Genomic DNA, 15,283 nt, shown 5'->3' on the forward strand with positions numbered 1-15,283 from the left:
AAATAAAAATGATTGTTTGTGTGTATGCGGTTGTATCTACACAGTGGAAATGTGTCAGTGTTCATGGTGTGAAATGAATACGGTTGTGTTTTAGTAACTCCTACTCGTAGCGCTCGTATAGCGCGGCACTCGGTGCCTATTTTTCAATAGTTAAAGTATAACATATAAACATAATGCTTAAAACACCAAAAGGGGTTCCCGTTCTGAATGCTTACATATGATTCATGTTGAATTTTTTTTTATGTATTTGATGTATTACCATGTTTTTGTTCTTGCTTACCGTAAATCGCTCTGGATTAAGAGCGAAAGAGAGAAATTGTAATTGTACAGTCTACTCTATTGACTGTGTTTGTGTTTGTGTTTGTGTTTGTGCGTGTGCGTGTGCGTGTGCGCGTGCGTGCGTGCGTGCGTGCGTGCGTGCGTGCGTGCCTGTGCCTATAGGCTGCCCAACCGGCCCATTATAAACACCCCCATAGTGAGTGCGGTGCTGTACAATGAGGCCGCTCCCCTGCACGGCCCTCTGGAACAGCCCCTCATCACTCTGGAATACAGACTGCTGGAAACCCAGGAGAGAACAAAGCCCGTCTGCGTCTTCTGGAATCACTCGCTTGCGTAAGGCCGGCCCGCCGTTCTGTTTTATGCATGTACAAAATTGTCTTTGTATACAATATGGGCAGGATGTATTAACCCATTTAGACCTGAGGACGATTCTACAAATGTCTTCTAAATCCTGGCAGTTTTCTGAAAAACCAGTGGTTCTCAAACATTTTCATGTCAAGGACCCCCAAAAATATTATGTAATTGGCCGCCGACCCCCATCTGAAAATATGTTGTTCCAGGGACCCCCCCAGAAGTCAAGATTTGAGTTAAATATGTTCGCTATATATAATATATATTCCAAATTTGCGCCACATTTTCACTTATTTTCAAAAATAGCAGATCTACAAGCTCGTAGCGAGGCACTCTGTGCCGCTCTATGAGCTTGTAAAGATTTGAGTTAAAAACGTTCGCTCTGAATTCAAAGATTTGCGCCACATTTTCACGATTTTTCAAAAATAGCAGACCTACAAGCTCGTAGCTTGTAGGTCTGCTATTTTTCAACAGCTAAAGTATAACACAATGCCTAAAACACCAAAAGGGGTTCCCGCATAGAATGTGTTAAAGTCAATACAGTAAAAAAAAAAGTACTAACACTAAACTAAAGTAACTCTTTTAAGTGTTACAATATTTTCTGTCCAAATGTATCGCCAGATAACTGACAGCCATTGTTCTGTTGGTCCACTCCAGGGTCAAGGGAGAAGGGGGTTGGTCTGCCAAGGGCTGTGAGCTGGTGTCCAGAAACTACAGCCACATCAGCTGTCAGTGTACACACGCCTCCAGCAGCGCTGTGCTGATGGACATCTCCAAAAGAGAGGTTTGATTTTAATGCTCTAAAAGACTCATGCAGTGCCTCCCTGCTTGACACTTAGCATCAAGGGTTGGATTGGGGGTAAGTCCCTGCGACATACTAGCGTCATGTCCAGGGGGTGTACTTGTACATCAAGCTGCCTCACGCTACAGAAACAGGAGATAGGCTCCTGCCCTATGGGCCTCATGGCTCCAGAAACAGGAGATAGGCTTCTGCCCTATGGGCCTCATGGCTACAGAAACAGGAGATAGGCTCCTGCCCTATGGGCCTCATGGCTACAGAAACAGGAGATAGGCTCCTGCCCTATGGGCCTCATGGCTACAGAAACAGGAGATAGGCTCCTGCCCCTATGGGCCTCATGGCTACAGAAACAGGAGAGAGGCTCCTGTCCTATGGGCCTCATGGCTACAGAAACAGGAGATAGGCTCCTGCCCTATGGGCCTCATGGCTACAGAAACAGGAGATAGGCTCCTGCCCTATGGGCCTCATGGCTACAGAAACAGGAGATAGGCTCCTGCCCCTATGGGCCTCATGGCTACAGAAACAGGAGATAGGCTCCTGCCCTATATGGGCCTCATGGCTACAGAAACAGGAGATAGGCTCCTGCCCTATGGGCCTCATGGCTACAGAAACAGGAGATAGGCTCCTGCCCCTATGGGCCTCATGGCTACAGAAACAGGAGATAGGCTCCTGCCCTATGGGCCTCATGGCTACAGAAACAGGAGATAGGCTCCTGCCCCATGGGCCTCATGGCTACAGAAACAGGAGATAGGCTCCTGCCCCTATGGGCCTCATGGCTACAGAAACAGGAGAGAGGCTCCTGCCCTATGGGCCTCATGGCTACAGAAACAGGAGATAGGCTCCTGCCCTATGGGCCTCATGGCTACAGAAACAGGAGATAGGCTCCTGCCCCTATGGGCCTCATGGCTACAGAAACAGGAGATAGGCTCCTGCCCTATGGGCCTCATGGCTAAAGAAACAGGAGATAGGCTCCTGCCCCTATGGGCCTCATGGCTACAGAAACAGGAGAGAGGCTCCTGCCCTATGGGCCTCATGGCTACAGAAACAGGAGATAGGCTCCTGCCCTATGGGCCTCATGGCTACAGAAACAGGAGATAGGCTCCTGCCCTATGGGCGTCATGGCTACAGAATCAGGAGATAGGCTCCTGCCCCTATGGGCCTCATGGCTACAGAAACAGGAGATAGGCTCCTGCCCTATGGGCCTCATGGCTTGGCAAGGCTACTTATTATTACCACAAACACCTAATAGTCTACTTGCCAGTCCATAGAGCCCCATTGTGAACCCGGACATTTTGAGTACCCTAAAGTTTTGTGTTAGAAATGTCAAGTATGGGACCCCAGCATTTAGAAAATGCCGGATGGGCAATTTTCATAATAGGGGGTTGGTTATATGTGACCATACCATTTTACAATCTATATAAGGCAAACATTTCAAAATGTCAGCATGCTTTAAGTAGCATGTGACGTGTCAAACTAGGGGGTTTTCATGATTCTGAATCCATTCCAAGCATTAGTTTTGGAACAAAAAACGTCCATGGCCACTTGCCCAAAAGTGCCCAAATGTGCTGACCTCATTACATTTGTGATGACGGCTATGGCTGTTTTTAGTCCAAAGAGTGTTTTTTAGTCGACTAAATCTACAGTTGATTTAGTCGACTAAATGTATTTTGGCGGGCCTTGATGGCGTCGTAATGGCTAATTTTACACTTGCTGAAAATAGATGATCTACAAGCTCAGGACGTGCCACAGTGCACTGCGTTGTGAGCTTGTAGATCGGCTATTTTCAGCATGCAACCAAGTGTAAAATGGCTTGTGTCTTTTACTTATACTGGATCTCTTGTCCACTAGCCCCTTCCTAACATTTTAGTCTAGTTCTTATTTGTTGACGAAATTGTCAATTACATATTTAGTCTTAGTTACAGTCATCATAGCTTATAGCTTTCATTTAGTTTCCATTTAGTTTTCGTCAGTGAAAAATAAAGGTGGTCGACGAACATTTTTCGTCATAGTTTCAGTCGACGAAAACAACACTGGTTTTTAACCCTTGTTTTTAATATTTAACGAATTAATGAAATAAAGTATTTTTTTCTACTTCAACTGGACAGAGCTGCTTTGGACCCTCTTTTAAGTTCGCCACCTAATATCTCCTTCCACAGTGACATTGACTCAAGGTATAGAACTTTTTAAGAACTCTTGTGCTTTGCTCTATGAAACCCTCTCCAAAGAGCACCTGTCTACAGTTTTCTCTACATATAAAGGACCCACGTAGCGCTTCTTCTTTTCTTTTTCCTTTTCAACGCTGGTTTTTGTTTTGTTTTGTTTGTTGCTCCAGCACGGCGAGGTCCTCCCCCTGAAGATCATCACCTACACCACGGTGTCGGCCTCGCTGGTGGCGCTCCTCATCACCTTCCTCCTGCTGGCCATCCTCCGCAAGCTGCGCTCCAACCTCCACAGCATCCACAGGAACCTGGTGGCGGCCATCTTCCTCTCTGAGCTCGTCTTCCTCTTCGGAATCAACCAGACGGAAAACGCGGTGAGGCGCACACAGCAAGCAAGCGCACAGAAGCAAGCAAAAAAAATATACATATAAACTAGGGGTGTAACGATATAGTAACTGCATCGAAAAATCGATTTTAATTTCAAGAAACGAAGTATATCAAAATTAAGTCGAATTCAGAGTAAAAGCGGACATGTCTTTCCGGCACCCCAGAGCTCCTATTTTGAAGGCATCCCGGCACCGATTGTGTTAAATAGTTACTGTATTGATATTTCAAATCATTGAATCGGATCGTGTCGCCATAATGAACCAATATCGTCCATGTATCGTATCGTCAACCATGTATCGCGATACGTATCGTATCGCTGTTAAAATCGTTACACCCCAAATATAAACAAATATACATATAAACATATTTAACATGAAGTACATGACCAGCTGACAAAATTGTACGAGTGTATTCCCTGGCTGCTACCCGGTTGTGTGTTTCTTTATTATAGATTTTCCCCGCGGGGTAGATGCATTTGTGAACAGTATCTCATACTGGGCTTGTCTTTGCTCTGAGACAACATGTTAACAGTCTCATTTAGAGATTAGCAAACTATGTCTGAGCTGCCTCCAGGCAGGGGTTTGTCTTCTGCTTCTCCTGCAGAGCATAACAGTCTTCCATTAACCCAATCTGGGCGGGAACCCCCTTTTGGTGTTTTAAAGCATTATCATTATAGCAGTAGCTATTGAAAAATAGCAGATCTACAAGCTCATAGCGCGGCACCGAGTGCCGCGCTATGAACTTGTAGGTCTGCTATTTTTTAAAAATTGTGAAAATGTGCCTCAAATCTTTGAATATATATTATTACAGACTGTGAACATTTTAACTCAAATCTTTGCTTCCGGGGAGGTCCCTGGAACAACATATTTTCAGATGGGGGGCGGAAATATTGAGCACCACTGATACAGAAACATAAGGTTTTTCAGAAAACTGTCAGGATTTTGAAGACATTTTTTAAACTTCGATGTCAGGCCGAAATGGGTTAAACGCAGTGCTGTCTTTGGAGTTCATCCATTGAATAACAATTGCATTACCAAACACACCCTATTATTATAGCCGCATTGCCCAAGTGTATTATTATTATGTTTTAAAGAAGAGTACAGTCAAAGGATTTTAATTGTTTAGAACGTACGAGGATGTTTCGGCTATTACATGGAGACAGCGTAACATGATTTCCCTCTCGAGAGCCACAAATATACCTTAACCCATTTTGGGCGGGAACCCTTTTTGGTGTTTTAAAGCATTATGTTATACTTTAGCTATTGAAAAATAGCAGATCTACAAGCTCATAGCGCGCCACCGAGTGGCGCGCTACGAGCTTGTAGATCTGCTATTTTTGGAAAATCGCGAAAAAGTGGCGCAAATCTTTGAATATATTCTTTCAGAGTGAACGTTTTTTAACTCAAGTGCTTCTGGGGGGGTTCCTGGAACTACATATTTTCAGATGGGGGTCGGCAGCCAATTACATATAATTCTGGGGGTCCTTGACATGGAATTGTTGAGCACCACTGGCACAGAAACATTTTGTAGAATTGTCCTCAGGTCAAAATGGGTTAAAGCTGTGATTTTAGGTTTCATCCAAACCATTGGACTGCATTTCGGGATGTACGTGGTCTCACTTTCAGCAACCTCATTGGGTTTCATTTCAATGGAAAGATTGCTGTCCTAATTATCCTCCAGTAAGTGGAGCGCAGGTAGAAAGCTTATCCAAACAATAACAGACATTGCTCTTGGTGATGATCGCCCTGTATTTAAAGGCCTTGATCTGTAATCCACACCTAAATAACAAGTAGGCAGATCCACCACAGCATGCTGGAACATGCGGGAAGGATTACTTTCCCCCCTTTCATTTATAATATAACAACAACAACAATAAACAATACTTATCACCTGACATGGGGGGAGTTTCCCCGGCTGGACGTTATTATTATTGAACTCATTTATCGCCGAGATCGCTCAATTGAGACGGATCAATTGATTACGGTTCACAGCTGTGTCCTGTACGCACTGACTCGTAACACTCCGGTTGAGGTGCGATGAAAAAAAGAAAACAAAATATAGCTGCAAGCCGCGATAAGGCGGGACCAAGAAAGAAGACAATGCGCAATAAGATCAATATGCACAAATAAGACTCATGGGCTGAGTTGTCGGTAGCCCGGATTTGAACACACTAACCTTGTGGTCACAGAGGGCGAGAGCTCTACTGACTGAGCTACACGGAGACAATCTGTGACTACAATGTAAACAGGAAAATCATTCAGTGTGTTTGATAACAATCGTGTGTCCTCGTTTTGGGCATGTCATTATCCATTACTACAGTGTGTTCGCTGTTCATGCTTTCACGTACAAAGTTCTCTTCAACTGGAATTTCAGATAATGGTCCATACATTGTGTGTAGAACGTTTCACGCAAATTGCTCAAAAAAACAAGGCAGAAAATCAGGTATAAGCATTCTTCAAACTGCTCAAAATGGCGGAAAATCTGAGGGCGAGACTTACTTGTCAAAGTGACAGATGTGTTCCCCATGAGTCAAGGAACATGTGGAAACAAGTGCCATGAATTTTGGCCAAACGAAGCATGAGTTATGACTGTTCAAAGGTTTCATTTTCAAAGAATTGCTTTAGCGCCCCCCTTTGGCCAATTGGAGTAAGACTGCTTTCAGTGCTATTTGGCATGACCCTCTACCATACTGTAAAATGTCATAAGCATATGACGCTGCATGTAGGTATTAGGGGCAGAAGAAGAGTTTTCACAAAACAGCAATTTTCATCGGCTCATAAAAAATGGCTTTTTTTCACTTAAAAATAATGTACTACGATTTGTTGTCCGTATAGGTCCAAAGGTTCACGTGTAGACATTTTCGTGCATTTTGATCAAAGATTCTGGGAGGAGATATATTTGAACTGTTTTTCATATAATTCAAAATGGAGGGTCAAAAGTCAGAGCACGGAAGTTGTTCCGCATGAGGAGAGGAGAAGTTTTCAATTGAGTGCTATAGCGCCACCCTTTGGCCAATGGTCATGGGCTTCGCCTAGTCACCGTTTGGCATGGCCCTCTACAGATTCCCGCGATAACCGACTGCACGGTTCAGCCAGAACTGCTATTTTTGGCGGAAGAAGAAGAAGAAAAAAACCCACAAAAACAATAAGTGACCAAAGACACTTTGTGATGTCTTGGTCCCTTAATTAAATGGCTGGATGGCGCTGCTGGAGTACACTTTTCCGACACCAGATGGCAATGTTTTAATGTATCTTCTGTCGTACAGTATGTATATTTCATGCTTGATGTTTGATACTGATATGTCTCTCTCTCTCTCTCTCTAGTTCCTCTGCACCCTAGTGGCCATCCTCCTCCACTACTCCTACATGTGATACTGAATGTCTCTCTCTCTCTCTCTCTCGCTCTCTCTCTCTCTCTCTCTCTCTCTCTCTCTCTCTCTCTCTCTCTAGTTCCTCTGCACCCTAGTGGCCATCCTCCTCCACTACTCCTACATGTGATACTGAATGTCTCTCTCTCTCTCTCTCTCTCTCTCTCTCTCTCTCTCTCTCTCTCTCTCTCTCTAGTTCCTCTGCACCCTAGTGGCCATCCTCCTCCACTACTCCTACATGTGATACTGAATGTCTCTCTCTCTCTCTCTCTCTCTCTCTCTCTCTCTCTCTCTCATCTCTCTCTCTCTCTCTCTAGTTCCTCTGCACCCTAGTGGCCATCCTCCTCCACTACTCCTACATGTGATACTGAATGTCTCTCTCTCTCTCTCTCTCTCTCTCTCTCTCTCTCTCTCTCTCTCTCTCTCTCTCTCTCTCTCTAGTTCCTCTGCACCCTAGTGGCCATCCTCCTCCACTACTCCTACATGTGATACTGAATGTCTCTCTCTCTCTCTCTCTCTCTCTCTCTCTCTCTCTCTCTCTCTCTCTCTCTCTCTCTCTCTCTCTCTCTCTCTCTCTCTCTAGTTCCTCTGCACCCTAGTGGCCATCCTCCTCCACTACTCCTACATGTGCACCTTCGCCTGGATGTTCGTGGAGGGTCTCCACATCTACCGCATGCTGACGGAGGTCCGCAACATCAACCACGGCCACATGAGGTTCTACTACGCCATTGGCTGGGGCATTCCTGCAATTATCACTGGTGAGACCTACAGTACAGTACAGTACAGTACAGTACAGTACAGTACAGTACAGTACAGTACAGTACAGTACAGTGCAGTGCAGTACAGTACAGTACAGTACAGTACAGTACAGTACAGTACAGTGACACGATGCACATCATGTAGAAACAAAACACGTTTACAAAGCGCCCGAGAGCACGCACGCAAGCACACACACACACACACACACACACACACACACACACACACACACACACACACACACACACACACACACACACACACACACAGACTTGTATGCATGCGTGTGTCAAATGCAGACTTTTGTCTGTTATTTGCGTTAACAGTATTTAGTACAACATAAAAGAAATTAGACACTCGCTAGTGTTTGGATGGATATTGTAAAAAAAAAAAAACGTTGAAAGATTAGATAAAACTAGAAAAAGTGCCCTTCCGGGCACAGGTCTCCACCAGGAGGATAGGAGTGTGTGTGATGTTTGGCAAAATGTTTAGGAGGATGTTTTAAAAAATTAAAACATTTTCTTCATTTTGTTGAGGAAATGCAGAGCCAGATCACTCATAGCATCTCTAAGGATAGAATTCTGGATGAGCAGGACATGTGCAGCATTTTGTACAAAAAACTTTGGAAGGCAATCTTAGCCAATCAGTGTACAATCTGAGAAATCCAACAGACTCGTCTTGATCACATGACTACAGAGATCATGTGTACCGATTGCCATTTCTTCATACGCCTTTGATGGCAATTGGATGATTTGAGGCATTTTGTTCCAAAAATGTGTTTTGCAAAAATCAACCTGTTGGTGGCGCTATAACAGGCCAATGTGAAAAGGGTGGGATATATTCCTCAGCCTAGTAAGAAAATGTGTGAAAGATTTCACGTAAATTGCATGCTGCGTTCATGATTTGAGGCTTTTGTTGCAAACTGTGAAAGCCAATTATAGCCAATTAGGATGGAATATGAAATATCGGACAGATCCAACTTGACCACATGACCATAGAGATACTGTGTAACGATTTGTGAGATTTTTGGACAGAATCTGGAGGAGTAATATCAAAAAATGTGTTTTACAAAAGTCGGCCTCCTGGTGGCGCTATAAAAGGCAGATGCGGAAAATACAGGTCAAAGGTTTGTCCTTGGCCTCTAGGGAGTGTGCATGCAACGTTTCACGCAGATCGGTGCAGTTTTAGGTAAAAATGTGAAAAGCTGCCTCATGGTGGCGCTATAACAGGCCGTTCTGGAAAATGTGGGGCAGAGGTTCATCGTTGGCATCCAGGGAGTGTGTGTGCAAAGTTTGGCATCGACCGGGTTAACGGTGCCGGAGATTAGCTGGTAACGGACGGACGGAAGGACGGACACACACACGGACGGACGGACACACACACGGACGGAGTGCAAAACATACTCTCTCCCCATGCCTTCGGCCTGGTGGAGACAAAAATGACTTGTTGTATTGAAAACAAACAGTATGCATAGAAATAATTCTAACATGACACCTGCTGTCCTGCTGCACACAATATTGAGTTATTTCAAAGTATCAATGCGGTTCCATTCTTCCTCTCTGTCCCTCTCCAGGTCTGGCAGTGGGCTTGGACCCTCAGGGTTACGGGAACCCAGACTTCTGCTGGCTCTCTGTCCAGGACACACTCATCTGGAGTATTGCAGGGCCCATAGCCATAGTAGTGATGGTGTGTGTGCGTGTGTGCGTGTGTGCGTGTGTGTGTGTGTGTGTGTGTGCGCGCCGTGTGTGTGTCGTCCTTATTTAGCTGTAAAGCTGATTTCAACAGTGAGTGCGGAATCGCCTTTGTGTTTGAGTAATTGGTCACGCACCCCCTCCTAACACCAAGTTGACGCGGCGAACGCTGCAAAGTTCCCTTAGCTTAGCCCCGTTTGAGTTGCAACCCAATAGAGCGTCGTAGTCCCGCCCCCTTTCATGACGACGCCAGGCCCAGGAAATGAATCCCAATGCATTTTTCCCATAGACATTTCAAAAAGTATTTATTTAAAGACCTTTTAAGCGTCGTACGAAGCCAACTCGAGTCGTGACAAATCATGACAACAAAACACAATATTTTGGACCAAACAAATAATTACAAAGAAGAAAAACAACAAAAAAAGTGTTGTAACCTGCTGTTTTTTTTCTACTTTCTAATTCTTGTGACCATTTACTCAAACGCGAAGGCGTTTCCGCACTGGCATTTCGACAGCATGTAGATTCAACCATCCACTCTTTCCTTCCTTTCAGGTCAACATTGCCATATTCATCCTCGCAGCAAAGGCGTCGTGCAGACAACGGCACTGGTCCTTTGAAAAGACAGGAGCTGTGTGAGTTGCCTGAGAAATGACTTGCTTGTTTATTAATTACTTTAATTTAAACGTTATCCCCGTTCGGGGCGAAGTTTCATGTGTTGGCCTGTTTGGACAACAGTGAGTCAGAGATGATTACTTGTAGCTATGTTCTCTACTTCTTTATATTAAGACCTGGAAGGCTGTGTCAGCTTTTAACTACTATTGAAAAATAGCAGATCTACAAGCTCATAGCGCGGCACCAGAGTGCTGTGCTACGAGCTTGTAGATCTGCAATTTTTGAAAAATTGTGAAAATGTGTGCAAATCTTTGAATATATATTCTTTCACGCCAGATGTTTTTAACTCAACTCTTTGCTTGTGGGGGGGGGGGGGGGTCGAAAATACTCAGTCGACAAAATCAACCGTAGATTTAGTCGCCTTTGGACATTTAGTCGACTAAAACTAGACCAACACTAAAACATTTCAGGTGACTAAAATATGACTAAAACTAAATGAAATGTTAGTCAAAAGACTAGGACTAAAACTAAATGAAAATTTGCTGTCCAAATCAACACTGACGTCCGGATCGTCTCTCTCCTCTCGTCTGTCTCCTCTCGTCTCCTCCTTTCAGCTCGTCTCTGCGACTGGCCTTCCTGCTCCTGCTGCTTCTCAGCGCCACCTGGCTGCTGGGGCTCATGGCGGTCAACAGTGACGTCATCTCCTTCCACTACCTCTTTGCCATCTTCAGCTGCCTTCAGGTTGCTCCATAAAACTTCAAAACGCTCGACTGAGAGCTTTGTTTGTAGAACTTGTCTTTGCAGTGACCTCTTATTGAGGGGCGCTATAGCCCTGTGTGTGTGTGTGTGTGTGTGTGTGTGTGTGTGTGTGTGTGTGTGTGTGTGTGTGTGTGTGTGTGTGTGTGTGTGTGTGTGTGTGTGTGTGTGTGTGTGTGTGTGTGTGTGTGTTACAATATATTTGTGTTACAATATATTTAGACTTAAACATTCCCCATGTCCTAACGTGAACAGCCACAGCCTTACCCCATGTTTCCTTACCTTAAACATTCCCCATGTCCTAACGTGAACAGCCACAACCTTACCCCATGTTTCCTTACCGTAAACATTCCCCATGTCCTAATATGAACAGCCACAGCCTTACCCCATGTTTCCTTACCTTAAACATTCCCCATGTCCTAACGTGAACAGCCACAACCTTACCCCATGTTTCCTTACCGTAAACATTCCCCATGTCCTAACGTGAACAGCCACAGCCTTACCCCATGTTCCCTTACCTTAAACATTCCCCTCGATGTCCTAACGTGAACAGCCACAACCTTACCCCATGTTTCCTTACCTTAAACATTCCCCATGTTGTCCTAATATGAACAGCCACAACCTTACCCCATGTTTCCTTACCTTAAACATTCCCTATGTCCTAATAATGTGAACAGCCACAACCTTACCCCATGTTTCCTTACCTTAAACATTCCCCATGTCCTAATAATGTGAACAGCCACAACCTTACCCCATGTTTCCTTACCTTAAACATTCCCCATGTTGTCCTAATATGAACAGCCACAGCCTTACCCCATGTTTCCTTACCTTAAACATTCCCCATGTCCTAACGTGAACAGCCACAACCTTACCCCATGTTTCCTTACCGTAAACATTCCCCATGTCCTAATATGAACAGCCACAGCCTTACCCCATGTTTCCTTACCTTAAACATTCCCCATGTTGTCCTAACGTGAACAGCCACAACCTTACCCCATGTTTCCTTACCTTAAACATTCCCCATGTTGTCCTAATATGAACAGCCACAGCCTTACCCCATGTTTCCTTACCTTAAACATTCCCCATGTTGTCCTAATATGAACAGCCACAACCTTACCCCATCTTTCCTTACCTCCAGGGTGTTTGCATTTTCCTCTTCCACTGTATTTTCAATACAGAGGTGAGGACCAACTTGAAGGACGTCTTCACGGGGAAGAAAACCATCGCGGAAGAATCCACCACCACCCGCGCTACTCTGTTGACTGTAAGTTGTAGAATCCACCACCACCCGCGCTACTCTGTTGACTGTAAGTTGTAGAATCCACCACCACCCGCGCTACTCTGTTGACTGTAAGTTGTAGAATCCACCACCACCCGCGCTACTCTGTTAACTGTAAGTTGTAGAATCCACCACCACCCGCGCTACTCTGTTGACTGTAAGTTGTAGAATCCACCACCACCCGCGCTACTCTGTTGACTGTAAGTTGTAGAATCCACCACCACCCGCGCTACTCTGTTTACTGTAAGTTGTAGAATCCACCACCACCCGCGCTACTCTGTTGACTGTAAGTTGTAGAATCCACCACCACCCGCGCTACTCTGTTAACTGTAAGTTGTAGAATCCACCACCACCCGCGCTACTCTGTTGACTGTAAGTTGTAGAATCCACCACCACCCGCGCTACTCTGTTGACTGTAAGTTGTAGAATCCACCACCACCCGCGCTACTCTGTTAACTGTAAGTTGTAGAATCCACCACCACCCGCGCTACTCTGTTAACTGTAAGTTGTAGACTCCACCACCACCCGCGCTACTCTGTTGACTGTAAGTTGTAGAATCCACCACCACCCGCGCTACTCTGTTAACTGTAAGTTGTAGAATCCACCACCACCCGCGCTACTCTGTTGACTGTAAGTTGTAGAATCCACCACCACCCGCGCTACTCTGTTGACTGTAAGTTGTAGAATCCACCACCACCCGCGCTACTCTGTTAACTGTAAGTTGTAGAATCCACCACCACCCGCGCTACTCTGTTAACTGTAAGTTGTAGAATCCACCACCACCCGCGCTACTCTGTTGACTGTAAGTTGTAGAATCCACCACCACCCGCGCTACTCTGTTGACTGTAAGTTGTAGAATCCACCACCACCCGCGCTACTCTGTTGACTGTAAGTTGTAGAATCCACCACCACCCGCGCTACTCTGTTAACTGTAAGTTGTAGAATCCACCACCACCCGCGCTACTCTGTTGACTGTAAGTTGTAGAATCCACCACCACCCGCGCTACTCTGTTGACTGTAAGTTGTAGAATCCACCACCACCCGCGCTACTCTGTTAACTGTAAGTTGTAGAATCCACCACCACCCGCGCTACTCTGTTAACTGTAAGTTGTAGACTCCACCACCACCCGCGCTACTCTGTTGACTGTAAGTTGTAGAATCCACCACCACCCGCGCTACTCTGTTAACTGTAAGTTGTAGAATCCACCACCACCCGCGCTACTCTGTTGACTGTAAGTTGTAGAATCCACCACCACCCGCGCTACTCTGTTGACTGTAAGTTGTAGAATCCACCACCACCCGCGCTACTCTGTTGACTGTAAGTTGTAGAATCCACCACCACCCGCGCTACTCTGTTGACTGTAAGTTGTAGAATCCACCACCACCCGCGCTACTCTGTTAACTGTAAGTTGTAGAATCCATCACCACCCGCGCTACTCTGTTGACTGTAAGGCGCGATTCATACTCCTATTTTAGAGCCGAATAAAAGTCGGTTCGGCTCTGTAGAGCCTACAATGTGACGTCATTTGAGGTTCGGGGGGGCGGGGACCGTCCTAAAGTCGGCTCTTCGGTGCTACTGAAAATTTCTGACGAGCCGAAATCATTTCGGCACTACAGCGCCGAAACAGCGGTAAAATAGGAGTATGAATCGGCCCTAAGTTGTAGAATCCACCACCACCCGCGCTACTCTGTTGACTGTAAGTTGTAGAATCCACCACCACTGCGCTACTCTGTTAACTGTAAGTTGTAGAATCCACCACCACCCGCGCTACTCTGTTGACTGTAAGTTGTAGAATCCACCACCACCCGTGCTACTCTGTTGACTGTAAGTTGTAGAATCCACCACCACCCGCGCTACTCTGTTGACTGTAAGTTGTAGAATCCACCACCACCCGCGCTTCTCTGTTGACTGTAAGTTGTAGAATCCACCACCACCCGCGCTACTCTGTTAACTGTAAGTTGTAGAATCCACCACCACCCGCGCTACTCTGTTGACTGTAAGTTGTAGAATCCACCACCACCCGTGCTACTCTGTTGACTGTAAGTTGTAGAATCCACCACCACCCGCGCTACTCTGTTGACTGTAAGTTGTAGAATCCACCACCACCCGTGCTACTCTGTTGACTGTAAGTTGTAGAATCCACCACCACCCGCGCTACTCTGTTAACTGTAAATTGTAGAATCCACCACCACCCGTGCTACTCTGTTGACTGTAAGTTGTAGAATCCACCACCACCCGCGCTACTCTGTTAACTGTAAGTTGTAGAATCCACCACCACCCGCGCTACTCTGTTAACTGTAAGTTGTAGAATCCACCACCACCCGCGCTACTCTGTTAACTGTAAGTTGTAGAATCCACCACCACCCGTGCTACTCTGTTGACTGTAAGTTGTAGAATCCACCACCACCCGCGCTACTCTGTTGACTGTAAGTTGTAGAATCCACCACCACCCGTGCTACTCTGTTAACTGTAAGTTGTAGAATCCACCACCACCCGCGCTACTCTGTTAACTGTAAGTTGTAGAATCCACCACCACCCGCGCTACTCTGTTGACTGTAAGTTGTAGAATCCACCACCACCCGCGCTACTCTGTTGACTGTAAGTTGTAGAATCCACCACCACCCGCGCTACTCTGTTAACTGTAAGTTGTAGAATCCACCACCACCCGCGCTACTCTGTTGACTGTAAGTTGTAGAATCCACCACCACCCGCGCTACTCTGTTGACTGTAAGTTGTAGAATCCACCACCACCCGCGCTACTCTGTTAACTGTAAGTTGTAGAATCCACCACCACCCGCGCTACTCTGTTAACTGTAAGTTGTAGAATCCACCACCACCCGCGC

General features: G+C 45.7%; 1 protein-coding gene across 1 annotated transcript in view; it reads left to right on the forward strand.

Annotated features, from left to right (window-relative positions):
* Window positions 1-15,283, forward strand: part of LOC306924054 (cadherin EGF LAG seven-pass G-type receptor 1-like) — a gene marked incomplete at its 5' end in the record, with an annotated part of 72,229 nt that overhangs the window by 38,770 nt on the left and 18,176 nt on the right. Inside the window, 8 exons of the mRNA XM_079502395.1 lie at window positions 442-612; window positions 1,288-1,414; window positions 3,762-3,962; window positions 7,926-8,100; window positions 9,675-9,787; window positions 10,345-10,424; window positions 11,019-11,145; window positions 12,299-12,424. Of these exons, the coding sequence (XP_079358521.1) occupies window positions 442-612; window positions 1,288-1,414; window positions 3,762-3,962; window positions 7,926-8,100; window positions 9,675-9,787; window positions 10,345-10,424; window positions 11,019-11,145; window positions 12,299-12,424 (1,120 nt within the window). The remainder of the gene's footprint in view (window positions 1-441; window positions 613-1,287; window positions 1,415-3,761; window positions 3,963-7,925; window positions 8,101-9,674; window positions 9,788-10,344; window positions 10,425-11,018; window positions 11,146-12,298; window positions 12,425-15,283) is intronic.

This window comes from Electrona antarctica, assembly GCF_951216825.1.
Source record: "Electrona antarctica genome assembly, chromosome: 5".
NCBI classification, from domain to species: Eukaryota; Metazoa; Chordata; class Actinopteri; order Myctophiformes; family Myctophidae; genus Electrona; species Electrona antarctica.